Source organism: Lacerta agilis, chromosome 8, assembly GCF_009819535.1.
Source record: "Lacerta agilis isolate rLacAgi1 chromosome 8, rLacAgi1.pri, whole genome shotgun sequence".
Taxonomy (NCBI): domain Eukaryota; kingdom Metazoa; phylum Chordata; class Lepidosauria; order Squamata; family Lacertidae; genus Lacerta; species Lacerta agilis.
The window spans coordinates 55,231,119-55,259,074 of record NC_046319.1 but is presented as its reverse complement, the minus strand read 5'-3'; the positions used below and the strand labels follow the sequence as shown (position 1 = coordinate 55,259,074).

General features: G+C 42.0%; 1 protein-coding gene across 4 annotated transcripts; it reads left to right on the top strand.

The window, feature by feature from the left end:
* Positions 1-1,846: 1,846 nt before the first annotated feature.
* On the top strand, positions 1,847-26,312 carry KHDRBS1 (KH RNA binding domain containing, signal transduction associated 1). 4 transcript variants are annotated; one of them, XR_004427177.1, is made up of 12 exons: positions 1,847-2,428; positions 10,644-10,768; positions 11,782-11,898; positions 13,316-13,462; positions 15,178-15,311; positions 15,450-15,479; positions 16,496-16,709; positions 17,920-17,987; positions 18,594-18,652; positions 20,674-20,866; positions 23,910-23,959; positions 25,112-26,312. XR_004427177.1 is itself a non-coding variant. In XM_033157647.1 (10 exons), exons 1-10 carry the CDS (start codon positions 2,086-2,088, stop codon positions 20,769-20,771), a joined length of 1,335 nt encoding a protein of 444 aa, XP_033013538.1. In that variant the 5' UTR covers positions 1,847-2,085; the 3' UTR covers positions 20,772-21,988. The 4 variants fall into 4 exon arrangements, 2 of the variants coding, with proteins under 2 accessions (XP_033013538.1, XP_033013539.1); XR_004427176.1 differs by having other exon boundaries at positions 25,908-25,921; XM_033157647.1 differs by lacking the exons at positions 23,910-23,959; positions 25,112-26,312 and having other exon boundaries at positions 20,674-21,988.
* Positions 26,313-27,956: the final 1,644 nt, after the last annotated feature.

Here is a 27,956-nt window from a genome sequence, read left to right as displayed (position 1 = left end):
TACATGTGTAAATAAAAAATATACCATAAAGACACCACTGCCTCCGCAGTTCTTCACTCCAAGGGAACTGAACCTTGGTCAAGTGTCTAGAACTCTTGGAATCTCGCACCACTTGGAGATTGGGGCAGCGTGCAATATTATGGAGTTAGAAAAGGTTCAGAAAAGGCCAGTCTACATGATCAAGATGGATAAACTTAAGAAAGGTGGTAGCATTTGCTATCTTTTGGTTTAGAGTAAAGGTAAGTCAGAGGTTACATGACAGAAGTTTATAAAAGCAGGCATGGCATGGAGGAAGCGGACAGAGAAAAGTTTTTCTCTGCTTATCATAACTCTGGAACTCGTGGACAAAATCCAATGGAGCTGAATGTTGGAAGACTCATGGCACATAAAAGAAAATACTTCTTCACACAGTACATAGTTAAACTATGGCTGCCACCAACTTGGATGTCTTCAAAAGATGGAGGAGGCAGCAATCAACGGCTACTAGCCACAATGCCCATGCACTGCCGCCACCACCAGAGGAAGCAATCCCTCTCAGTACCAGTTGCTGGAAACCATAGGAGGGCAGAGTGCTCTTGTGCTCAAATCCTGCTTGCAGGTTTCCCACAGGCACCTGGTGGGCCACTGTAAGAAGAGGATGCTGGGCTGGAGTGGAAGGGCCATTGGATCAGTGATGGCCTCATCCAGCTGAATTCTTCTTACATTCTTATTCGAATGCCCCGGATTTTTGCTGCTGCTTAAGGTGTGCGCTCATTAGGGCGCTTCTGGTCTGGCACATGCGAGATTAAACACTGCTATTATGCAACTCGGCATTTAACAACGCACATGGCTATCGTACGGTAACTGTTGGGAAATCATTTGCATTTTGTCTTTCTGTAAACTTCTAAGAAAATTATTCACTGAGGCGGCGGTGGGGAGACTCATGCGGGGGCGCGCTCCCGCGCCCTCCATGATTCCTGCGCACGCGGCTGTGCATTGTCCTCCTCGCTTCGCCATGAGGGCGCGCGCGCTCCCGCGCTCGGCCTCTCGCTCTCAGCTTTGTCCTCGGCGAAGAAGGAGCTTGTCACGAGAATTAGACACACGAAGGTAGACTCGGCCAGAGCACAGCTTCCGGGTTCACCTAGACAGCGACAAGTTCGGAGACGGAGGCGTTCCCTTGCTTGAAACGAGGAAAGTTGCCCATGGAGGACAACGAGAGTTTGGCACGCTTTTTAGCATCCATTAGGCGACATGAGCGAGTTTCCTTCGCTAACAAAGCTAGCGAGAAAGGCAACTGCTCCTTCTTATGGCTCGGGGATTGATCTTATTTCGTGCAAAGAAACGTGACTGCAGTTCTTACAACAGCTTAAGGCTGCGCTCTACTGCACACACTGCTGCAGCGTCGGTACTCCTGGCTCAAGTTTTGAAAAAGTTTCTTAAATCATATTTTCCCACGGAATAAAACTGAAGAGCATTAACTTCTTTTTACCGCTGCTTTCATTTCGTTTCGGGGAGGCCACTCTGCTTTCCGAATCCAGCTAAAAGCTACTTTCTATTGTTCTTCATGAGCAGCGCTCACTTTTTTCTTATGGAAAAAAAAGGAGAGAGCGAAGTAGGAGGGAATTTGTACAGAGAAGCCTTAAGGCTTACTTCCAATGTATTTTCTCTCTATATATGTAGTCTACGAACCACGCATGAGCCCTGAATTACATCTAAGACGCATGCGCAGGGCGTGTGCGCACGGCGAGCTGATAGGAAAGAGGGCCGTCTCTTCAATGGAATGCTGCGCCTGCGCCGCTCATCCCGGCGCTTCATTTTTTTGTTCGTGGCGAAGAGGCCTTAGGCTCGCGCGTGCGCAGTAGGCGCCCTCGCGAGGTCTGCGCACGCGCATTCGTGGCTTGAGTCGAGAAGAACGGTTGGAGGCGGCCGTACTTTGGGCGCGAGGCAGAGGAAGAAAGAAAGAGGCGAAAAAGCAGAAGCAGTTCCCGCGCGCACGAGGCGTTTCCGCTCCGGCCCTCCCTCCGCTTCCTGTCTCGGCGGCCCCGGCGCTCAGTCGGCGTGGCAACCCTGTTCCCTCGCGCGCCTTTGCCGCTCCTTCGGCCGCGGATGCAGCGCCGCGAGGACCTCGCCGCCCCCGGCCGCCTGGGCAGGGCCCCGGGCCCGGCGGCTCCCCCGGGCCGCCTCCAGTCGCCTCAGGCCGCCGCTTCTCCGAGGAGGCCTCCACGGGGCGGAGGTGGCGGGGTGCGCGGGCCCCAGCCTCCGCCCCTGCTGCCGCCCTCGGCCACCGGCTCGGCTCCGCCGGCCCCCAGCGTCGTCCCTACCCCGCTGATACCCGGCGCCGGGTCCGCGGCAAAGGCCGAGCCCGAGAACAAGTACCTGCCCGAGCTTATGGCCGAGAAGGACAGCCTGGACCCTTCCTTCACACACGCCATGCAGCTCCTGCAAGCCGGTAAACGCCCCTGCCGCGGGGGAGGGGAGGGGAGAGGGGCCGCCGAGACTGGCGGCTACTTGGCTGATTTGGGGGTGGGGTGGGGAGACGAGTCCCAGCCTCCTGTAGAGTAATAGTAATAGAAAAGGTGGAGTGCCTGAATCCTATCCACTGGAACACTGTAGTACAAATTAATAAGCCCCCCTGCCAATCATTGTTAGACTGACAATCTTTACTTTTCCAGGCATATACTTTAAAATGTAATCAAGTATAAAGGTGTATGAAGAAGGCCATATGTGCCCTAACTTTCCCCCCCAGTATAAGCTTTGGTAGGCTAGAACCCATTTGATCTGGTGCTGATCCTGTTTGTTGATCAGACTTAACAGGTTGGGAGAACTCAGACAGTTTATACCCCAGTTAGCTGAGCAAATTCGTTGTCTGTTCCTCTTCCTCTTCCTCTTCCCCGCCCCCAAACCCCCATCCTGTGTTCTTCTTGTCAAGGTGGTAAAACTGGGCTCCTTTGCCATTTTAAATAAACTCCCACCCCCATGTAACCTATCTGCTTACATATATTTGCATATGGTAGGTGTGGCATGTTGATGGCCTGAATAAAGGAATACTGAACAGAAGCTGCTTTTCTAGTTTAGAGAATCCTTCTTGCCTGGTGGTAATTCCTATTTTCCATAGGCAAGTGACTGTTATACCCTTGGAGCAGGGTTTGAAATTTTCAGGGCGCCAGGTGCATTTCACTCCTAAAGATTCTCCATTTGCAAGCACCTCAAAAAGTCTGGGTGTCATTTTTTGCACCTGGCTGACACTCAAGGATTACTGAAATGTATGTGCTTTGAAGCCCGAGGTATATGTTAAGGATTGACAATATGTTAAGGAGTTTAACAATAAAGAGTAGAGTGTTTAGAAAACTGGCGTATGGTACCAATATTTTTGTTGTAAACATCAAATTAAACATGTATTAACAATTTAAGTTAAAAATGTGAGATCAAAATAACAAAAAGTGTTGCAAACCTCCCAAAATGGTGACTAGACATTCTGTTTTGGCGCCCACAACACAAGTCCTAGGTGCCATTTGGCTCCTAGCTTTTCTATCCAAGTTTCTAACACTGCCTTGGAGAGCATGCCTATGAGTGGCAGAGAGTGTAGTAAAGCAGGACATTAGAAGTTTCTTAACATGGAGTCTGAGGCATGTAATCTTTCGTGTAGTGGTGGAAAGGTGGACCTTACGTCCAGAATCTTGTTTATCCATATAAGTGGTTCTGAGAAAGGGAAGACATGTTTTCAAATGGAGGTGTGAAAGTACTTAGGAATGACAGAAATGGGGATGAGAACTATACGAGTGATCATCAAGGTAGAAGTAGAGTTCAGGGCTCCTGTTCTTCTAATAGTGCAGTTTTTCTTGGTGACACAACAAGCTCAAGCTGTACCTGCTGAAAATATCCTACACCACTTTACATCTGTTGGGAAAGGCTCGTTTAGGTAGTTGGCTGGCTGTGTCAATTCTCTGCCATCCTCTCTTGGATCTGGAAGTTGTGGACAAGGAAGGGGAATTTGAGAAGCTGCCTCACGTGTCAGATCTTTGGCCCCTCTGGTTCAGTATTGCCTACACTGACTGGCAGCAGCTCTTCAGGGTTTCAGATGGAAATGGTGGCCATCCAGTCTGAGTATGTGCTCTACCACTGAGCTCCAGCACTTCTGCTTAGTGTCGCTGTCTTACTAGTCAGGCGGTAATGGTTAAAAAAAAAAACCAAGTTACGGTAATTTGCATGTAGTGTCGGTCACCTCTTACCCTGGTCAAGCTGGAGAATTTACAGTGGTTTTCTGCTCAGTGAAGTCTATAGTGGCTCTAGTGTATCTGTTATGAAGATCGGTACTAATAGTGGCACTATTAGCCTTTATAAGGTGATAGTGGGTACAGAAATGCCATCTAAGTTGGTGGTCAGAGGTAGACTTGGAGAATTGGACCCTAGAATTTCCACCCAAGTATTGGGATTTTTCTTTTTTTTTAATTCCAGGAGGTTTCAAGCAGAGCATTCTGTGTATCTCTCCCCTTTCCCTCTTGCTGAGACAGAGGGCTTTGTAATCTCATTGCTATGCATATCTGTATTTGTCCTTGTTTCCAGTGAAACTACTAAATAGAGTGGAAATGGCAGTCTTTGTCTTGCTAGCACCCTCCTTCCCCATCTTGACAGTGTCTAATTGCCTGCTGTAGCCGTATCACCACAGTGCAGCTGCTGTGCTTTCAGGCTTTCACTATATCAAGAGAACAACAACTGCTTGGAAATAACCAGTCAGAATTTAGAACAAAGGGGAATGCTAGATTTTTGACTTGTGAGTAAGGTGAGGAACGTTCTTGATCTAAGAACTAATTAACTTTTTAAAGCAGAGTTCATGTGATTAAGGCAAATTTCTTTGCTTTTTGAAACAGTTCAGAGGTGCTCTGATTTAATCTTGCTAGATGTCAGGCCTGCTTCATTGCTTTATTTCTCTGCGAATGAGAAGCTTCATGTTGTATTGTTATGCAAGAAGCAGTGCTTTTTTCTGGGGTACTCAAGGGTACTCAGTATTGGCACCCTAAATGTTAAAAGTGTTGCACTTACTGTAACAACTTTATGGTGAGTACCGACATCATTTTTTTCTTTTTTAAAGCACTGGCAAGAACATTAAAAGTAAAGAAATTGTATCAGTAAAGAATTTTAATTTGAGAATGAAGTCAAACACCCCAAACAGTAAATTCTGCTGTTACCAAAACATTTATACAGTAACCACAGGCAGAAGAGCCTTCTAGACCCTTCCTTTATTCCACAAATAACTTATAGGTATATAACTAATTTATTAATTGCAAGAGTCATTGTTCTAGTTGTCCTATATTTTTATGTTCCAAACATTTTATAAAATCCTAGACAAATTATATGTGAGCAAGCAGAAGCCTCACAGCTGGAGAATTAAAATCAATATGTGAAAGTTGCTTTGCAACCTCCTGCTGTTTCTTGGCCCTTGTTGTCCCCTTGGGTCACCTGGCCATTTTTTGCTACCTCATTCTTCCATCTCTTCTAAGTTCCTTCCTGTTAGTTTTTTAAAAAGTGCTTCCCCCCTTTCTATGTAGTTTCAAAAAAACTGGAAAGGGCAGTACCGGTACTTGATTAGAATTAATTGATTGGAGTTTTTTTTTCTTTTTACTGGTTGTCTGATGGGAGAAAAAGTTATTTTCCTCAGCTATTTGAGAACAGATTGGTAGAATTATATGTGTGTAGCCATAACACACTGAAGAAATTAGTAAAATAAAAATCATCTATACTAGAGAATAGCCCTATCACATATATTATGGCTTCCTTATGAATAGATCTGATAAGGTTGGAACTTCTAAACTGAGGGGAACATGGTGAAAGTTGATGCAAGGTGCTTTTTATTCCAGATTTAGTTAAACCAGGATACTTATTTATTTCCTTCTGCCCATCATTGGCTTTAGCTGCATCCACTGCCAACCAGCATGTGGTCCCAAACCCTTAGGAGAATGCAACTCTCAACAGAAAAAAGTTGCCCACTCCTGCTTTAGACCATAAGTCTCTATGTGGCAGCCACAGGTGCAATACCAATGGAGGGACCTCCAAAGAACCTATGAAATCCCTGCAGTCCCTTCCTCCTCTTACACCAAGCTTCCTCAACCTTGGCGCTCCAGATGTTCTTGGCATACAACTCCCATGATCCCTAAGCTAGCAGGACCAGTGGACAGGGATGATGGGAACTGTAGTCTCAAAACATCTGGAGGGCCAAGTTTGAGGAAGCCTGTTTTACACCAGTCTCAGCCTTTACATCAAAGTAATGATGGAGCAAAGCTCTTCCCACTTCTTCCTTTGGCTGTATGTACTTTTTAAGGCTGAGATTGAAGCCAGACTCCCAGGCACAAGGAAGAAGAGGAGGAGGCGTTTGGATTTGATATCCCGCTTTATCTCTACCCGAAGGAGTCTCAAAGCGGCTAACATTCTCCTTCTTCCTTCCTCCCCCACAACAAACACTCTGTGAGGTGAGTGAGGCTGAGAGACTTCAAAGAAGTGTGACTAGCCCAAGGTCACCCAGCAGCTGCAAGTGGAGGAGCGGAGACACGAACCCGGTCCACCAGATTATAAGTCTACCGCTCTTAACCACTACACCACACTCGCTCTCACACAGCTTTCATGGGCAATGACCCAGCCAACAGACCCAGGGGTCTGGGATGGGAGGCAGGGAGGAGAGCAGAGTGACGGGGGGGGGGGGTCCTTAAAATGCTCTTCCAATAGCACAATGAGTAGGACAAATGCTACCCTAGCTTAAATAAATTGATACATTGTTTGCATCCATTGTAACTCCATGAGGACCCATGACTTGCATAAGTGTTCTTGTGCCATGGTAATACTTGAAAACACCAGACTGGTTTTTATAGAACTGCTCAGTAACAACACCTGTGTAAAATTTTATTTGATTGTTGTTTAGTGGGCCAGTTCCCAACTAAGAAACATGTAGTTTCAGTATTCATTTTTTCATTTACTAGATCTGACTCTATGCCTTTGTGGCAGCCATTTTATAATTTGATGACATCCCCCCCCCCATGGCAGCCATTTTGTGGTGGTCACCACCACACACTTTTAAAGTTCCCAGTGTGTCAGTGGAGTTGAAAAGATCAGGGGTCAGAGAAGTTGGGAAGCCCTGCTTTAGACTTGTACTTCCTAGCCTCCTCTTTTTACCAACATGATTTCTTCCTGTTAGTAGTGTACAGTCCCTTCTGTCTCTATGACCTCTGTGTGGTGAGTAATTTGCATCAGAAAACTGTTGCCCTAAAGGTGATCTAATTAAGCATGTTTAGTTTACTTCTATTTAGTAAACAAAGTTTAAAACTTTAAAACAGCCAAGGTTGCCTAATAATATTGTATTTTCAGTTGGCTTCCATTCACTCTTACTAACCAGCTTATAAAGCAAACCATTTTCTGGGGGGGGGGGGAAATAAAGCAGTAAAAAAATTCAATCCCTACCACCTGCTCTGTCCTACTTTTTGCCATCCTGCCTCTTAGCCAAACTCCTCTTCTTTCCCTTTCCCAATAATATACAACCCCTTCTGTATACAATGTGAAGTTTCTTTGGAGCCCTCTCATGTCTAGTCTTTCACCTGTTTTTCTATTGCATTCTTTCCAAATACACTGCTCTCTCTTCTTTCAGCAACTTGCTTCTCATTTCCTTGTCTCTTAGTTCCCCTATGTCCCCTATATGCAAGGGAGTATGCTTAGTCCTTATTCTCCCTAAATGAAGTTCTGATTCTAGCCAAGTTTACAGCTTTTACTTTCTGTGCAAAAGTTATACTGTAATTCAGTTATTTTAAGTTGATTGAGAGATTGGACAATATAAATTTATAATTTTTTATAAAACAATAAACCAAAAGGGCCATAAATCAATAAGTCTACAGTATTTCTGGTTAAATTATGGTACTCATAAATATTTACCTAAGCACCTATTGTGCTTCCTTGAAACTATGCAAGACTAGCTCTTAGAATTTGTCCAGTCTAGCATATACTGTAGCTTTTAATCTTTCATCAGCACTGCCCTCTGGCAGTCCCTTATTCAGGGCCTTTTTAGAATCCTCTTGATGGAGCCATATGAGTGAAGTATAACCTTGCTAATTCATTCACAGAGAATGGTGTTCTGACCTTGTTTAGCAGAGTGCTTGGTGTATGAGTGGGAGCCGAAATAAAATATTATTACATCTGCCAAATAGCCTTCTGGCTGGATATTTGCTTTTTTTAAAAGGTAGGAGTAAAAATCCATTTGTCCAGGTGGCAAAGTATCTGCAATGTGTTGATTGTTTTGTGCATTAAAGACTAGACTAGGCCTTGTATTTAGTTACATGAAACAAATGGAGGTGCCATATTTTCCTTAACATTTGGACTTTGCCTAAAAGGTAGGTGCTCGCACACTGCTGCACTGCAGTTGGCCATAGCCTTCAGCACTGGTGAACATTCATGCCGGGTTTGGGAACCTTTTGCCTTCCAGATGCTGCTAAACTACAACTCCCACCATCCCTGACCCTTTGCTGTGCTTGCTACGGCTGATGATAGTTAAGTTCAGCAATATATGAAGGGCAAAAAGTTTCCCACTCCTGTTAAATGCAGAAGAATAGGAGTGTATGAGGATCCTAAGAGTATGTAAACACTTTCATATACAAAAGCCTTGTTAACATAAGAAATGTATCATGTTTGGAGTGGCTGCAAACTGCAATTTCAGGTACCAGTATAATATTTTGAGCATGTGGAGCTAGTTACGCTGTTTTCATGGGCTTGTGAACCTCTGAGAAGTTCTGGGTGGTTTCTTGGCAGGGTCAGCAGTGCCATCACAGCAGCAGCAGGCGGAAATCTAAAAGTGTCGCTTTTTGGCTTAGGAAAGTAATAGGTATAGATGGACATTCTCTGATGCTTTCTGGAAGCTTTTCTTTGAGAACAGGTTATTTCCAAGCAAGTTTGTTGAGAAACAAAAGGAACTTGTTTCTGTTGGTGAGACACTCGTCCACATCTGCACATGCATGTCTACGGTGGAGTAAGATGGTGGCTGCAGTCTTCTGCAGCCCTCAACCAGGTCTGGAGGCTTTTGGCAAATCAATTATCAGCCTTTTGGTAAATAACCTAACTCACCCATACTTCATTATGGAGTTTGAGGTCAAAATGTTACAGCAAGGCTAGTTATTCCTTAAAATAGAATTTATATTGTTCGTGCACATTGATGCATGAAACTCTGTTTCTCCTGGTGAAGGCAATTTTTTTCTAAAATGTAGTTCTTAACAGAATAAATTGGTTTCTGTGCTTGAGTAATTCTCTTAGCAGTGTTGAACAGCTTGTAGTTTAAAACCTTTATTCTTCATGCAAAAAAAAAAATCAAGAATTTTTAGCATGCTTCGGTGACTTCTATGAAAATCAATTTAATATTCAAAGAGCCTGAAATATGGGTTAGAAGGGCTCTTCAAGGTCATTTAAATGAAAGGGGAAAAAGTAAAACCTACTGATCAATTTCTGTCTTTTTATCTTGAAAGTTTTTGGGTTTTTTTACGGTGGGTGGGCATCTTGCATTCAACCTGAAGATACCTATTGGTCCTAGTATTTTTTCTATTGGACTGACTTTTGTTCCATAGTTGCTGAGTAAACTCTTAGAGCAGGGATCAGCAAACTTTTTCAGCAGGGGGCCGGACTATATTTTGAAAGAAAGAATGAATAAATTCTTATGCCCCACAAATAACCCAGAGATGCATTTTAAATAAAAGGACACATTCTACTCATGTAAAAACACGCTGGTTCCTGGACCATCCGCAGACTGGATTTAGAAGGCGGTTGGGCCAGATCCAGCCCCCGGGCCTTAGTTTGCCTACCCATGTCTTAGAGCTTCTGTGACTTAGGCATTTTCCTTCTTGCATCCTTGGAAAACTTTGGGCTTTGTTTGGAAAAGGCCTACCCAAAAAGTGGTATTATCTTCTTGATATTCCTATATTTCCTTCAGCCTGTCTTAGGGAAGGCCTTGGAACTTGGCAAGCAGCCTAGTCATTTCACTTGCAAATTGAGAGCTTGCCAGTTACATTCTTGGGCTTCCTTTTAGTGCAAATACACATATCTTCAAATATTTGATGTCACAACCAGGGCAGAAAGGGATAGTCCTGTTACAAAATTGCCTGGTGTAAAGACAGTCAGGAAAGAAAGAAAGAAAGAAAGGGTCTTGCTCCAGAATGTTTTCCATTACAGCAGACGTGGTTAGGCTCAGAATTGGGGGCGTTCTGGTGTGGCATGGCTCTGTAGAGTTTTCTTAGTAATGTTTGGGGGAGAACTGGGTACTGTAATAACTGGCTCCCATATGGCTACTGCCTTAACAAAATGCAATAGTTAAGATGTTGCTGTGAGCAAATGAGAAAAGCTACAATGTAGCAAAACTTTACAGAAGCAGCTCTCTCCCCCTTCCACTTTCGTTTAGAAACAGGTAACACAAGTGCATATAAGACAATGATGTTTGTTTATTTATTTGGTAAGCCTATTGGCAAGGTTGCGAAAAACTGTGAGTTTGGGGCTCACTTGCACAGTCATGTACCTTGAATGGGGAGGGGATGATTCTAGACAAGCTGCCTCTTGTACCTGCTTTTACATGTGCATCCTGTTGGGTTTTTCTTTTTTTAAAAAAAAAAAGTTTGAAGTTCTGTCTCAATTGTATGCTTTGTCTTGTTTAGAAATTGACAAAATTCAGAAAGGTGAATCAAAGAAAGATGAAGAAGAGACTTACCTGGACTTGTTTTCTCATAAGAACATGAAGCTGAAAGAACGAGTTCTCATCCCAGTCAAGCAATACCCTAAGGTGAAGGCCAGCAAATGCCTCATTAATGTCCTGTAAAGAGATGTTTATGACAAGTTCCACTCACAGCAGCTGTTTGCTTTGAGCTGTCTTGATTTATGCCAATGCATTTATTGCTGCTGTTAAATATTTCCAAAGCGTTTGCTGTATTTCCTTTGTGTGTTTGTAGCAGGCCAGAGCATAGGCTTATGAAGGATATTTCTTGTACTTGATTTTTTTTTTGGCAAAATAAAAAATATTCTTTGTGCATATGGCATGTCACAAAATATAAGAGGACGGTCCCTGCCCTGAGGACGTTACAGTCTAAATTTGCCATAGCAAGAAAAAAGAGAGGAGGGGAGACAGTGATATACATGGGGGAAAGGGGCCATATTTCAGTTACAGTTAGGTAGTAAGATATGAGAATTAGAGTTGTGCCACAGAAGTGGCATTGCATAGGTCAGGGCTTTTTGTGCCCCCCCCCCAAGTCTGTCATTTTCTTTAAAAATAGATGGGGAAACCATCTTGACTGATCCTGCTGTGATGTCAAAAGGCTTTTGTTGGGGTTACCAACTTTTTTAAAATAACAATTTCAAGATATTTTTTAACTAGCAGTTTCTCTAGGTTCCCCATTGTGATGTCAAAAGATTTTCTTTGGGGGGGGGGGTGTCCCTAATGCCCCCTAATTAGTCCATCTTTTTAAACAACATATCTTATACATGTAAGTTTACCGAGCATTTCCACAAGCCCCCTGATGTGAATCTGTGATACCAAATTTTGCCTCCAAGCCACCTTTCCCTCCAGTGTGTCCTTTTAAAATGCAAACACTTTCACTATGCAAACTTTGATATGCTTGATTGCTAACATACCAGAATTTGGATCATTCACCCTTTGTTTTTTTCCTAGAAGGCCAAAATGAGTACAGTTTAAAATTTAGGGAAACTTATAATTGCTGATCCTAGTCATTGTAGTATAAATTTTAAAGTAGCTTAATTCAGTTTTTGAAACTAAGAAAATATCTGTTTCTCTCTTTTTAGTTTAACTTTGTTGGGAAGATCCTGGGACCCCAAGGCAACACCATCAAGCGACTGCAGGAAGAAACTGGAGCAAAGATATCTGTACTGGGGAAGGGGTCAATGAGAGACAAGGCAAAGGTAGGGGCACTGGGCTCAAATTACAAGTACTTTTGTATGTTTTAGAACTGTGTTTTTTCATAGATGGTTGGGTTGGCTGTTGCATCCTCTCCCCGTTTGTTGGCAGCACACTGCCTTTAAGTAAAAGTGTTGGGTTACGTACCTTTTAAAAATGCATTGATGACTTGGAACTGCAAAATCCCCAGGAGTGAGTACTTGTTGCTTTGCCATTAATCACAGAATGAGCAGGCAGCTGATTAACAGAATTCAATAGTCTTTTCTAATACAACTAATGTCAAGTGTTTGTTGTATCTAGGCTATGTAAAGAAAAGAGATTCATCAAGGTTGAGCTCTTCTCACGTTTTCTTAACTTTTTAAAATTGTACTTGTGAAGGCTACTGTTAAGCCTCTAGATTGTTTAAAGCCAAGTAAGTAAATCTTGAGTTTATGCTAGTCAGGATTTTTCATTGCCAAGTAAGTGAGAAGAGAAATAAATGAATCTTATTGGAAGCCCACTTTTCATATTTTTTGGAATATCAGTTGGCAAAATTGTTTTGAGTCAATATAAGCAAGCAAAAGTTTAGGGCCAGGAACATCTGGGGATAACTAGTTTAGGGTTGGCACAGGTAAATAATCTTTTAAGTAAAACTAATGTTAGACTTTGTTTTGATTCTTGTATTTAGAATTATGTACTGGGAGGCATAAATGAAAGACTGTCAGATTTCTACAAAAATGTCTAGTCCTATACTTGTGTTTTATCCTGCAACCTTTATTTGCAAATTGGTGAGCAGTTGCTGTTGCAGTCATTCGGCTTAAGGAATCCACTTGTGTGTCCGTGTCCAAGCACAGAGCAGTCTCAGCTTAAAAAAACCCCACAGTTTCCAGATTAAAAGTATGGGTGGGCAGTTAATTGTGCACCAAAATATAAGAACCACTGGCCAGTACAGCATGTGCTGCCATAATTACACGGGCCTCTCCAAATGGCAGTAAAATTCACCTAGGTCAAACATTAGTGAAAGTCATTATAAGTTCAGTAAAATACTAATGGATTTAAAGGTCCAGAGCTGCAGCAACTGACTCCTAAGCCTTCGTAGTTAGTTCTGCCATGAACATAGGGAGCCCTTCAGTAAGGTGTTGAATCCAGTTTCACACATGCAAACTGGAAGCAGCAGTAAAATTACCTTACAGCGAACAGATAAGGATGATCATTTTTTTTCTTTGAGAACTAGGGAAAGATGTGAGACATAATCCCAACACTTCATTCCTTTAAGCAACATAGAATTTGTCTCTGCTTCCTGGGTAAAAATTCTGAGAGGTTGGTGGCGTCTATTTGCAGATGTGGCAAAGCAACACTTGTCTCTTTATGTGAGCAACAGGAAGGCTTGTGTTCTCTTTTAAAACCTCTAGCCATCTACAATAACAGTTGTTTGTTTTTCAGGAGGAAGAACTGCGCAAGGGGGGTGACCCAAAGTATGCTCATTTAAATATGGACCTGCATGTTTTCATTGAAGTTTTCGGGCCACCCTGTGAGGCTTATGCTCTTATGGCCCATGCCATGGAAGAAGTCAAAAAGTTCCTTGTTCCGGTACATATCACCTTTTTCTAAAATGTTCTGCATAATGACATGTTTGGTTTTTGCAAGGGGCATTCAAGTAGAACAAATTGTGGCAAAGCATAATACATAGAATAAGCTCAGCCAGAGAGAAATAGGAGATAATGTTTTGAATAAGGCAGTACTAAGTACTGACAATTCAATCACCGGAGCTGAACAAATGTTTCATTCCAAAACTTAATTGCAGCCAACCCACCTGTGCAGTTGGATATCTTTCTGCCAAAATGACTCCCAAACAGCCATAGATATGAAAGACCTTGTCCTATTTTGAAAAAAGTGTTGGGTTGACATATAAAAATGATAATGTTAGAGATTTTGCAACATTTACTTAAGAACCTAAAGGCTATTAAAGGGTCAAAAGATTGGACTCTGGGGAAGATAAGACCAAGAGATTGGCTGCTCCAAAAGTTGTCAGGACATGAATTTTATTTGCTAACACCTGCAAATGTTTTTTTTGCGGGGCGGGGGGTGGGGGCCACCTGGTCTTTTATTCATTTTAGAGAACCAAGGATTCTAATATTTGGATTGCTGGTTTGGTTTTGCCTTCCGAAATTTGTTACATGAATTTTAGGTGCAGTTGAGCTCTCTGAAACAGAAACTCCTATTGAGGTTTCAGCTCAACTAGAGAAGGGAACTTTAGCTCTAATACCATTTTAAGACTAGCTGGGGGGTTTTCACCTCTGGTTTAATATCTGTCTTGAAAAGCAGAAAGACCTTTCTAGAAATATTCAGAAATGACAAGCTTTCATTATTCATCAGCAGAGGAAATAGTTGGATCTCATGTTCTAAAGGTGTGAGGTGTGTATGTGCACACATTGTGGAGAGTACACAGGAATTTGGGGGTGGGGTTGTCTTAGTTACCCCTGTTGAGCTGAGCTTCTAGGCAGGGAATTGTAGAAGCCTCTTGGACAGGCATAGCTGTGCAGCTAAAGCAGAACAAGAGTTCCATGTCTGCCCTACTGTGGATAACAATGGACTTCTGATATATTTGTTCTTGTTCTAATGCACAACACAAAATGACTGAGACTGCCTCAGTTTTGAATATGGTGCACAAAGGGGTAGAGCTACATGGACACTGCATGTAAGGTTTGTGAAGCTTTGAAGGCTTCCACATATCCAAAAGGATACAAAAGTGGTCACTCTTCTTTGAAGCCATCTGTTCCTTTTGGTCTGCCAAAACCACCTATCTTTAAACACTTTACTGTGTTACTGTTGCACCCCTCCAACAGATTGGCATAAGTGACTGGATTCCCTACTGGATTTAGGGAGTGAAATGCTTTTGCTCTGCTGCTAATCCCTCCACAGATTGCCTGAAATTGTACCCCCTGGAGAGTGCAGAATGCACAGAGCAGGGACTGAAGTGGAAAGAGACAGCTTAGAGTTACTGGTGAGCATTTGCTCTTTGGACTGAAACCATTTCCTGCCTCCTCTGAATGGGAACAAGAAATTTAGGTTGCTAAGGGAGCCCACTTCTCTGAGCATTTGACAGGCAGGAAGGCCAGCTGTTCTACAAGGGTGCAGAGGATGTTTTGTGGCAGCTGTTGTGACTTAAGCAGCTCCTGCCCATAGTACTCACCTATGCCTTTCCAAACAGAGCTGTTGTTAGCAGCACAAAAACCCATTTTAAATAAAATGAGCAAGATTTTTTTTGTATGGCCTAGAAATTAATTCCCTCTGTTTTTGCTTAGGATATGATGGATGACATCTGCCAGGAGCAGTTTCTGGAGCTGTCTTATCTCAATGGTGTGCCAGAGCCAACACGAGGTCGAGGGATTCCTGTACGAGGAAGGGGAGCTGTTCCCCCACCTCCACCTGTTCCTAGGTAACAAATGGAAATGTTGCTGTAGATGGGCTCTTGCTGGTTGCAGTTGCATCTTTAAGCAGTAAGATTGTGCTTCTGATGGTTTGGGGAGGTGGGGAAGCGATATGGGCTTAATGGCTGTTTCAATTTTTTTTTTAGTGTGTGGAGTGGGGCAGCCTTGCTGAACAGGTGAGAGGCAATAGAAAAGGCACTCAGTCATATTTCCCATAGGTGGTGGGTTTTGAGTCTTAGTTTACTCTCGCAATTGCAAACTTTTTCTTGTTCAGCATGTTGACAATACCAGATCTTTGAGGGGGTTCATGAATTATTCAATAAGGTGGTGGCCTATTAATTGTAGACCATCTTTAATTTTTCCTAAACTCCACGGTCCTGCCAATGCATTCTGCACTAAGCAAGGATAACCTGAGACTTTTGAAACTTTGGTTTTCATTTAAGAAAGTTTCCAGCCCTTGTTTCAGAGAAACAGTTGAATGTTTTCCAAGTCTCTCAGGCCAGGTTTTCCAAGTCTCTCAGGCCAGGTGGATATAGCTTTAAATGCCCTTCACAGTTGCCTTTGCTCTGCTCTTTGCTACTTTATCTTAACTCTTCCTCATCTAGACATCACTGCTCCATAAAATGGCTAATCTGCTTACCTACATCTGTGCATCTGCCTCTTACTTCATGTATTTCCTTTACTATGTTTCCCTTTGGCAACTCCTGTCCTTAATATTCAAAAATTCAAATAACAGAAGCAGCCTCAGTTATATAGGTTTTTTCATACACATCTTTATATGTATGACTGGGCTGTATGAACATGAAGTGATAATGTTCCCTCTCTTCTTTCCTTCCAAAACTACTTTGTGCTAAAGTTAGAAGTCTATAAAGGCCCATTTCTGTTTTGAGATGTCTTGGGTCTTTTGCATTGACAGCTGATGCTGCTAGTTTGGCTTATTTTTGAAGTGATTCTGGTAGGTACTTAAATCTTTGCTACTTGCTCAATCCAAGTTTCATATTTGGGCATATCTAGCTGTCTCCGTACATCACACAGCAAATTTTACTAGATTTAATTTTGTCATTCATCTCTGCTGCTAGGCCTCTGCAAATTGAGCTTCTGAATAGACAACAGATTAGATGTAGTGGGTGTCCAAAGCATGGTTGTGTGCAGATTGTGTGTGCCTGCTAACTCTTCTGTCCCCTCTTTATAGGGGACGTGGCGTGGGACCTCCACCACCACCTCCACGTGGAGCTCTTGTGCGGGGGGCCCCAGTAAGAGGTGCCATTGCAAGAGGAGCAGCTGTGGCCCGTGGCGTTCCCCCTCTTCCAGCAGTGAGAGGTGCCCCTGCACCAAGAGCTCGGGCAGCCGGTATTCAAAGAATACCTCTTCCTCCCCCTCCTGCACCAGAGACCTATGAAGATTATGTAAGCAATTCTTAACCTTCTGAGGGGAGGGAGAGAGTCTGATAACAGATGACTTGTGCCTAAAAACTTTCATTTATCCACAACACCAAGATTATACATATGTAAGAACATAGAGAGCAGCCTTTGTCAGAGTCAGATGACTGGTCTGTCTAGCACAGTATTGTCAGCAGTGATTGACTGCAAACTATGACTGTTTAAAGTGAAATCATACTGTTTTAAATACAGTGGTACCTTGGGATACAGACGCTTCAGGTTACAGACTCCGCTAACCCAGAAATAGTACCTTGGGTAAAGAACTTTGCTTCAGGATGAAAACAGAAATCACAACGGCATGCCCCATTAGCTAAAGTGGTACCTCAGGTTAAGAACAATTTCAGGTTAAGAACAGACCTCCAGAACGAATTAAGTTCTTAACCTGAGGTACCACTGTATATGGTGGGGTCTTCCTCTCTTGTGCACACACACGACTTTGAAAGAATATAACAGATGTCATTTGATAAGTACAGGGGAAAGGCATGCTTGCTTGGTACTGTACAGCAGAGTTTGATAATAGCACGGATTGGCCAGCCTTTGGACCTGGCTACCTTAAAAAGTAATGGCCCTTAAGAATGAATATGCCTTGTCTTCAATGGAGAAAGTAGCACCAAGCAGAGACAGAAATTGTGTCTGCTTAGCAGTTGTTTTCTTGAGGTTTTCCTCCCTGCTAGCCTCATCCTCCTTACACTGCATCTTTAATGCTTTCTGATGCACAGAAATAAGCATTGATCACAGATCCTGGTGAAGGACCGCTTGGCAAAGGACTGCTTGCATAGTCCAGGCGACCTTGGTTGCTTGGAAGTATGGAGGGAGGGTGATTGTACCAGTTCTTAAAGAAATTTCACAAACTTTGTAGTAGCAAACCAGGTTTTGCCATGCTGACTGGGGTGATGTAAGTTGTAGTCCAAAATATCTGGAAGACAACAGGTTGGGAAAGTGGTCTATTCCATTTATTAAACCAAGATTGTTCTATCTACACTCGGCAATTGTATTTTTTTAGTGTGTGAAATATTTCAAAGGACATTGTTTTGATAACTGCAAGATAAAGTAATTGTGTTTGAAGGGGGTACCTGTGTATCACTTTTGTGATTTGGACTTTTATAGATGGTACTTTGCTTGGTTTTTTGGGTTTTTTCAATAGCTGACTCCACCCTTGCCTCTTTGTCTATTCCAGGGCTATGACGATGCTTATGCAGATCAAAGTTATGAAGGATATGAAGGCTACTACAGCCAGGGTCAACAGTAAGTGCTTCCTTTTGATTACTTAGAATCAAGTTGGAATAGGACTTGTAGGTAGTGTTGTCCAACCCCCTACAATGCAGAAATATGCAATTTGCTCATACGGGGATCCAATCCACAACCTTGGCATTTTTAGTACCACGTTCTAACCAACTGAGCCACATTAGTTCTTAATTGCCCTGTATCTCCAGCAGAACAAAAGCATATTGTGCTTGTGTGCGCTTCTGCATCTATACCGTGAGTATCTGTGTTACAAGGATCAGCACTGTCCAGCATTCCCTGGGCCTTGAGTGATTGGGTAACTACAGCCTCAGCAAAGCACTCTGTTCCCCAAAAGTCAGGTAAAGGGCCCCATCACATCCACTGAGCCTTGTTCACATTGGCTTGGACTTTACTGTTTGTGAAGATAGCTGGGCCTGGGCTCCTTCTTCCCTTGCAACTTTAGCTAATGGACAGTATTGCAAAGAAGCATCACATCCGCATTACCCTCTCTGTGAGATGGTCATTTGGACCATCCTAAATAATAACAGCATTATGATTAGAAAGATACACCACCTCAAGGAATAATAATAATAATAATAATAATAATACTCCGTCTTGTTATTGCAGGGAAACAGAATATTATGACTATGGACATGGTGAAGCACAGGAATCTTATGAAGCGTATGGTACGTCTGCATGCTCTGTTGCCATAGCAGAACTCTGTGTTCAATGTATTTCAGTCAGTTATTTTTTGCCTTGAATGCAAAAGATAAAAAAGTTATCATGATCTAAGTTTTTTGAGAGGCAGTATGTAGGATATAACCAGTCTTTTCAGCTGAGAACAAATCTGGAGAGCTTGCCTTTAGCTGATGTTACTCTGAAAGTGTCCAGTAATCTTAAGAATATACTGATTATATTAGTGCAATGAAAAGGTTTACTAGAAAGCAATGAGTTTTATCCCAAGTTTTCATTCTGCATCAAAAACAAAAAACAGAGCTGTTATTGTTCTGCTAGCCATTAGAAAGTGGAAGACACTCAGCAGGGAATAATAAAGCCCAGTGGTCTTCTCCTCTCTCTCATTTTTAACTTGCAAGATTTCATCTGACATTTTGCAACACATTCTAGACCATTTTAAATGCTTAAAGCTTAGGGCTGTATGTGTGTATCTTTGTAAAGGAAAGGTTGGATTTCTCAGGGTGCTGAATTCTTTGCCAATAATTCCATTCCACATTGGCACAGTACAGTCATGAAATCCATGAAGCTTTAAATATCACCAGTATGAGACAAAAGGTATTTAGCTGCCAAAGAAGTCTAAGATGAGTATGAAGAAGATAAAACTGAGAGCCCCTTACAACTCTTAAGAAGGTGTGTCCCCCCTCTACACTGAGATATTGGCAACTATGGAAACCGTTTTCTGGTCTTGACAATCTTTGTGAAAGATTGTCAGTGTCTCCATTTATCTGTCCTCTTCCTTTGGGTGACTAAGCCAGGGGTCAGCAACCTTTTTCAGCTGTGGGCCAGTCCACCGTCTCTCAGACCATGTGGTGGGCCCCACTATATTTTTTTGAGGGGGGGATGAACAAATCCCTATGCCCCACAAATAACCCAGAGATGCATTTTAAATAAAAGGACACATTCTACTCATGTAAAAACATGCTGATTCCCAGACTGTCCGTGGGCTGGATTGGGAAGGCGATTGGGCCGCATCTGGCCCATGGGCTGCCTACCCCTGCTCTAAGCATTACTTCTCTGCCTCTTTAGTATTACTGTTGCATCCTCTGATTTTCCTGACCGAAGGGACCAAAGTCCCTTTGGGCCACCGGGCACAACAATGCTTCTCTTAATTAGTTCAGTTGTTACTACAGTAATTTTAGTGTGTGCCTGCTTTCCTGTGGACAAAATGAGAAAAATAACTTGTGTGAGCCAGCCATGTTGAATTAGAAGTGTGAAGTTTTACCTAGTCAGAAGAGGATGGATTTCAACAAAACTAATTTCGTCTTTTTTTTTTTAAGGAACCTGGTGTTTTTCTGATGTTTTATTTCCCCCAAAACTGTTAATATTACTCCTTATTATGCCTTCTATGTTTAGTGAAAAAAATAATTTCCTACTGCACCTGCACCTGAGGACTATATTGTCATCTGTTGGGCATGTGCAAGGAGGGTATGTTCTAATTGCACATGATGCAGCTCTCTTGCTGAAGTCTGGTCTGGTCAGTCCTTGGATGGGAAGACATCTTGGAAACCCCAATGCCACCTTGAGCTCTGTGATGAAACAGAGGCGATACTAAATTTTAAAAGTACTTTCTCAGGGCAACAAAGGCTATGGTGATAACACATGAGAGCAGACAACTAAACCCCTCAGTTGAAGCTGTCCACTTGTAGAGAAGCATGCGTCCTTTAAGAAGATAAGTTCCATTAATAAACTATTAGGAGTGGAGTTGTGTGCAGCAAAACTTTGGCCAATTCTGTGTTTTGATTACCTGCAATGAGCCATTTGGACTCTTGATGATTTGTGCAAGACTTCTGTGTCTTGCCAGCTCTGAATTGCACTTCACATACACTCCAGTTCCTTCCAAAGCACATTTAGTAGCACACTGAAATCTCTGCCTAGGTCTCTTTTCAGGGTTATTTGCTAACACCATGATTCATGAAAAGCAAAACAGCTATCCTTTCTCTGCTGCCTACATGCACTGTTTTCTTTCCTGCAGGTCAAGATGATTGGAATGGAACAAGGCCCTCGCTCAAGGCCCCTCCGACTAGGCCAGTGAAGGGAGCGTACAGAGAGCACCCATACGGACGCTACTAAAGCATACATGAGGGGGAAATAACACTTTTGAGCAAACAGTTGTTTCTGATTCTTGTATCTCCCAGGATTCCTGTTGCTTTACCCACAACAGACAAGTAATTGTCTCCCTGATTTTTCTCTGGCTCCCTTTTTCTCCCACCTCCATCCTCCCCCACCACTGACCTTGCATTCTGGCTTCTGTATGTAGTATTTTAAAATAATTTAGATTTAGAAGACTGAATTCAATTTTTAAGTGTGTAGATGGCTTTTCTTTCTCTGTTTAGATATATAAACACAACTGTACCTTTAAAAAGAAAAAGTTGAGGTAAAAATGTTAGTTTCCAAAGTGACATGCTTGCTTAACAGTTATGAAATTAAAGTTTGTTACTTTAAGTATTTTTTTGTTCTTTAGGCAACCCATAAAAGTTGTAGTTGCAGAATCCCAAAAGTAGGCTACATTTCAAAATTCAGGGTTGGCTTTTAATGACTTAAAATCATAATGTAATGGTAGCAACTGCCGCAGTTTAAAAAGTAAGCTCAAATGTCAACACTTTGCCCTTAAAAGCAGATTGCTTGATTAATCTTAAGTTTAAATGTTAATAGAAAGAATTCTCCTTAACAGATAAAACAGTATTTTTTTTTCCTCAATCAGTTTAACTTTTTAAAAAAATTAGGTTTGTAACATTGACCATGTGGGTTTTGAAATCTAGCCCCAGTGCTGAGATGCTAGTGATGGACGTTCTCCAGCAAAAGGTGTTCTTGGCTTAATTCTGCATGAAGAATTTTTAAGAGAAGTGGACATCTAGCTGCTCTGTAATTTTTATATTGCTCTAACTGCCCAGTGTTTTGATATTAGGAAGTATTAAATGAATAGCTGTGCATTGTGTCTCTCTCTTTTTTCTTTTCTTTTTTTCTTAAAGGAAAAGCTGAACACTTGAGTGTTTGCAGTACATAATATAGCTCAGGCTTAGAATTGGCAAAACTGTAAAGCTTTTAGCCATTCCAATGACATGTTCAAGTGCGTCTCAACACTAGCTTTATGTTAAAAAGGGACATTGTAGCTGAAAAAAGCAAGGAGCTTCATTTTGTACATAGATTTGTACACTGTTCTCCCATTTTGTTCTTGGAAGATTAAATGCTACTACTTGTGTAAGCCTGCCTAAATAGGTAGCTAAAATTTGTCAAGATGTCTGCAGCAGTTTGTCAATAAAGTTTAGTCCTTTTTTAATCAAAGTAAATGTGATGAATTGTCATTTTTTTAATTTTGGTCAAGCAGTAAAATAGATTGTCCTCTTTCAATTAATTTAAATTAATGCTAAAGTACTTGGTCTGTTTTTTAAAAAGAAGTTCTCTTAAAATCCGAAGACGTTTTTAAAATGGTATGTTCTGAAAGTTTTAAAACTTTACCAAGCTGAGTAAGCTTAATTTTAAAACAAAATTGTTTTTCACCCCCTGGAAGTTGAGCAGTTGTGCCAGAAACGGGGCTTCAAGTGGCAGCCTCAGTGTTCTGTTTCACTGAAGGGTTGAGACATCTGCTGGCTTTTTATCTTTAGTCTGCGGACAGCTGCTTCTGCACCAGCCCCTTTGTAGCTGCTATTGATTTCAAAAGGGCAGAGTGGCCTTCTTTCACAAGCCCCATTCATTCTGTTGACACTTGCGCAAGGAATGTCCCCAGGGGATTGTGCCCTCTGCAGAGAGGCAGAAATTGTTGATCCAAAAGTAGATGTTTCATCAAAGCAGCGTGACTCCAAAAGCCTTTTTCACAGATAGAAAAGGAGACTTCTTCCTTTTGCTGCATCCACAGATTTCCCTCTCCTCAGACTGCCTGCTTTTCAGGGCGGCATTCCTTGGGTTCCAAAGCAATTGCAAAGTGGTGGCTTATGTAGGGAGCAGGCAGATTGTTCTCAATAGCCCGTTAGGAAAGGCACATAATGCAGCTTTGCTAACTGCCCACCTGTCCACACATCCCCACGTTAGTGATTTGCTGCCTTCAAAGAAAATCAGCTTCTCGGCCTGGTTGTCTGGAGGAAAGTCTCACTCACTGCAGATGACCAGGTTGAACAGCTGTTGACAAGCCTGGCATGATAGCAGAACTGACTGCTGTGAAGAGCTGGTGGCTTGTACTTACTCTCCCTTCTTGGCAAAATTTAAAATCGAGTATTCACTGGGAAAGAACTGCTTGGGGGTGAAAAAAAGTCCACTGTTACTGTCAAATTGCTCATAGCAGTGCATGATTGAGGGAAGCTACTTTTAAAAGCCAAAAAGAGTTGTATTTGTAGATTGTTATTTTAAAAAAATGTAAATAACTGAATTTTCCACAATGGTTTGGAGTCAGCTTTCAGGGCTTAATGTCTTGCTTGATGAAAAGAACGCCCAAAACCCCCCTTTTAAAGGAAAATTATCGCAGGAGAATTCAGGATGTCTTAAAGCTAACATGCACCGAAAAACTCAAAAGGTAACCTAAATGTCTGATTTTAATGGCACATTTCTTTTACATAAAATGTGACGGCAACTTGCATAAACTTTTATTACTGAAGAAGTTCTTCAAATGTTAATTTTAAATGTAAAATCTTGTTTAAAAAAATGGTTTAAAAATAGATACTTAAAATACATCCACTTGCTTATGCATAAATTAGCAATAATGTTTTAATACTTGTGCCCTTTGTCATTTGCAATGGACCGTAACCTTGGGCAAAAAAAAAGCAAAAAGAATCGAACTTTAAATATCAAAAATGGATGTAGCTAGTCCTCTGTGTTTACCAACAAAATCTACTCAGTTATTCAAGTAAAACTCTGGCCCTTATTGACCCAGTATTGCTGTTCACTATATTAAAACATTTAGTACTTAGGTATTAAGTTGCATGTGTTGGTTTTCCCCCCCTAGAGCAGTGGTTCCTAATTGGTGGTCCATGGACCCCAGGGTCTGCGTAACCCATCCAGGGGGTCCATGGCACCGTTCACATAACAAAACTACCCTGGAGATAACAAAAAATTCAAAAGTAAGGGATCCATGGCTTAGCTTTTGAAAAACAGGGGATCCACAGTACTTATTGGGAACCACTGCCCTAGAGATTTTAAATTGCATGCCAAGGGTGTTTCAACATTTATTTTGATTTGTGAGTCGTTATGAAGATGCTTACTACTCTTCTCTGTTTGCAGGAGGTGCTCTGCTGTTGGGGTGAAAATGACTTTTGCTGAGGACGAGTTGGGTATGCTATTTGGTTGTTTCTACTTGTCTGGTTTTGGAACAAAGAACTCTTGTATCTCATATAAGCTACATTTGCATGACCAGTCACTTCGGTTCAATAAGGCTGTTCTGGCGCTTAACTTGTCATTTAGTCAAAACAGGCCAAAAATCAAGACAGAAGGATGGGCAAGGCTGTGTACGCAATGGTTTAAAAACAAATATTCAGTTTTGACACTGGGAAGTGTCAAAATGCATAAACATTGCATATTTTGCATAGTTCATTCTAGTCTGGGGAGGGTCAGTCGCTGAAGCCCCAGCCCAAAATATCGGACATCTTATTCACCTCTCTGGCTTCTGAAACTGTAGCAGGCACTTCAAGCATACTTTGAAATCTTCAGGAAGCTAAATTATTTGCACCTTCTGCTTGTTTCTAAGTACCTGTGGGATTATGCCACACAGAACACAAATACAGCCTGCCCTTCAGGAACTGCTTTAGAGCTGTTTGTTCATGTGAATGTTGCCAACCCCAGTTGACACTTGATTCCTTCTCCCTTTGCCTTTAAAGCAATTGGCAGGTTCTCCTAAGACAGGTGTGGGGAATTTGTTGACTCGCCAGGTGATGCTGGACTCGCATCAGCCCCAGCTTCCATGCCTAACAATCATGGGTGATGTTTGTAATCCTGCAGTGTTTGAAGTAGGGGCACCAGTGGGTCTCCCTTGTCTGAAAAAATTGTGGCAGTTAGGAAATGAAGCCTGTGCTGGCCAAAGGAAAGTGCCGGAACAGAAAATAGGAGAGAAATTGCCACAGTATACTGTTGTGAGGTCACCAATTACCTACTGCCGAACCTCTGCATCTTCTCAGCTGATTAATTAGCATCTTGAACTTGGCAGAGAGCCCACACTTCCCAGCTAAGCTAGATGATGTTATGAATAAGTCATTCAACCACAGTGGCCCCCTCACTGACCAATAATGACCTAGCAGAGAACTTAAGCTAGTAAAGCATTTTACATGCTACAAAAATTATATAAATTACTGTTTTCATAGAATTGTAGAGTTGAAAGCATATGTATGTAGTTTCATATGTTAGGATGTGAACCATTGACTAATGGAAGAGCTCCCTCTAGTGGCTTCAGAATGATCACTTAACTATTTAGCTTGTTTCTTCCTGCTCAGATCCAAAGAAAACAACACTCCAAGCTGGGAAGAAACTATTGATAAAACTACTGAGTGAAACTGTTTAACAGGCAGGACCACAGTGAGTCGATTCTGGACCTTTCTGAGCAACGTACCCAAAAGACGAACTCCCCAAATCTAGAATGCAGGCCCCAAATCAGGCCAGGGTTTATCATGGGAAGGGGGGGGGGATTATGTGCCCCAAACCCTAACTTTTCCATTACAATAAACTGGGCAAACAGAATGCTTGAATCTGCCTTCTCCAACCTGGTGCCCCTCATGTTTTGGATCACAACTCATCATCCCAAGCCAGCATGGCCATGGGGACAATCAGTGATGTAGTCCAGGGCCCCAGGTTTGGGAAGACTGCACTGTGGGATAGTGTGTGTGACCTAAAATCACCCATTGCTGAGCAAAGATTTAAAGCTGAATCTCTGCAGTTGGAAGCTCTAACCATTACATCACATTGATTGGGTACTTTTTTTCCGAGACCCAGCATGATTCTTGAAAGATTTCCAAATTAACTTGCAGTTCTTCTCTTGAGGTTGCAACCCAGCAAGACTATATGTGAACATGGGAATAATATGTCGCTAGAAGTGTTGTCTCTTCAGCATGTAGGTGTATTACAAACCTATAGGTCTTCAGCATTGCCCTCCATATTTGCTGTAAATTTAGGGGCCCTGGAAACCCTGACCTAAAGGGACTACAATATGAGAACCATTGACATAACTTTTGCAGCATAATTTACTGGTTACATCCTGAGTTTCAATAATTCTCTCCTATTTTTCTCTAATAGATGGAATCATCAAATACAAGAAGAAGAGGCAACATTATGAGGCTCATTTTTACCAGGAAGTGCTCTTTGGAGAACTTCTAATCTCTGTAAACTATATGTGTACTGGGGCTTCAAAGACCTGTTTTCAGTTGATTCAGTTTTGAGTCTGGGATCAGCTTAAATAATCCTCATACTAATCCTAAAACTTGGAAGTGCTTGTGAAAGAACATGTAGAATACAGGGTACATTTTGTGCTGGCACAATTTCACTACAACTTTCATTACAGGCAAACATGGCAGTGTACATCTGTTTATTGCTGGACCGTGAAGTAGATGAGCCCCAGATACATTATTTGAGTGTGCTGTGGTATTGAGTACATTTTAATAAAGGTACTCCATTTGTAAAAAAAAGTGATTTCATGTTAAATCATTTTAGTAAATTTGTTTTATTTCTTAATCTCCCAACACTAGAACCTCCCAACTCTTTTGATACATACCAAGGTTGAATTGTAATTGTACAGGTAATTCAGTTGAAGTTTTTAATATGCTCAAACACTGAAGTTTGGGGAAATAACTGTATATATGGTGTGTTACAGAAATGTTTGGTCTTTAATTTTCTTGTCTGAAATTAATTTAATTTTTTCATGGAAGCCTTCTGACACTGATTAGCTGGAGAAATCCCTGCTTTTCTCTGCAACCTTAAGGGCTAGAAATAAGCTTATTTTCTCCTGTTTTTCTTCCCCACACTACCACAGTTAGGAGTTACAATAGTTGCCAGACTATAAACATCTAGTTCTAATGTAAAACTTGATAATTTAAAAATCCCTGTCTTAATCTTGAAAGTGAAGTTTACACCCTTGGGGAAAAATCTACTCTTTAAAAAATGAGCTTCTTTAAAAATACAAAAGGTTGCAAGCTTATTTTGGGGGAAACAGTAGCAGTCACATCATAACTGGTTACCACCTAAACCCTAGATTAAAATCAACTTTGAATTTAACCTTACCTTGAAATTATTTACCAAAACAATCTATCAAGGGAGCAGTCTTCTAGAGAGGGTTAACATACAGCAGCCTTCCCCAGCCTGGAGCACTCCAGATTGATTGATTTTTTTATTCACTTATTTATTTTCTGTACTACAACTCTAATTAGTATCAGCCAACATTGCCAGTAGTCGGGGGTTATTGGTGTTACAGTACAAAACATCTGGACGGTGAAGGGTAACGAGAGAAGGCAAAGCAGGATTTAATTTGTTCCAGTCAGCAACCGTAAGGTATAGGAGTGCCCAATTCTGCAGCATGGAATACAGTGCTTCTGACTACACACAGAATGCTCCTGTTGCTCTGCCCCAGCTCCTAGATGCATATATCTAAATCAGGAGTGCTTTGGTGTGGAAGGTATGGTGATGGGATCTGGAGCTTCAGCATCTCAGTTTAGAAATTGAAGGAAGAGTCTATGCCCCTTGGTGGACATTGTACACAAGTTATATGTGTTGCTGTGGTACCATTTTGTGTCTGTTGCTGCAGTGTGACCTATCCACAGACGCCTACTTCATCAGATGTGTTAAGTGAAACATTGAAAGGAGGATTATGCAAGTGGTAAAATTTGAGATGAATACAAAGGGCCCTCAGACCAACCTGTTGACAGCACTGACAGCTCTTTAGTTGAATAAAGGTATAAGAAAAGTGAAGGACCCCTGGATGCTTAAAATCTAGTCAAAGGCGACGGGGTTGCGGCACTCATATCACTTCTGGCTGAGGGAGCCGACGTTTGTCCACAGACAGCTTTCTGGGTCATGTGGCCAGCGTCTATAAGCCACTTCTGGCGCAATGGAACACCATGATGGAAGCCAGAGCGCACGGAAACGCCGTTTACCTGCCCGTTGCAGCGGTACCTATTTATCTACTCGCACTGGCGTGCTTTCAAACTGCTAGGTTTCTAGGAGCTGGGGTAGAGCAACAGGAGCTCACTTTGTCGCAGGGATTCAAACTGGTGGCCTTCCAATCAGCAAGCCTAACAGGCTTGTTGGTTTAGACGATAGTGCCACCCGTGTCTACAAAAAGGTGTAAGAGCT

Coding starts and splice junctions, on each gene's coding strand:
- KHDRBS1 (XM_033157647.1), top strand. CDS start 2,086: ATGCAGCGCCGCGAGGACCTCGCCGCCCCCGGCCGCCTGGGCAGGGCC. Junction 13,463..15,177: donor TCAAAAAGTTCCTTGTTCCG/GTACATATCACC, acceptor GTTTTTGCTTAG/GATATGATGGATGACATCTG. Junction 16,710..17,919: donor CAGAGACCTATGAAGATTAT/GTAAGCAATTCT, acceptor TGTCTATTCCAG/GGCTATGACGATGCTTATGC.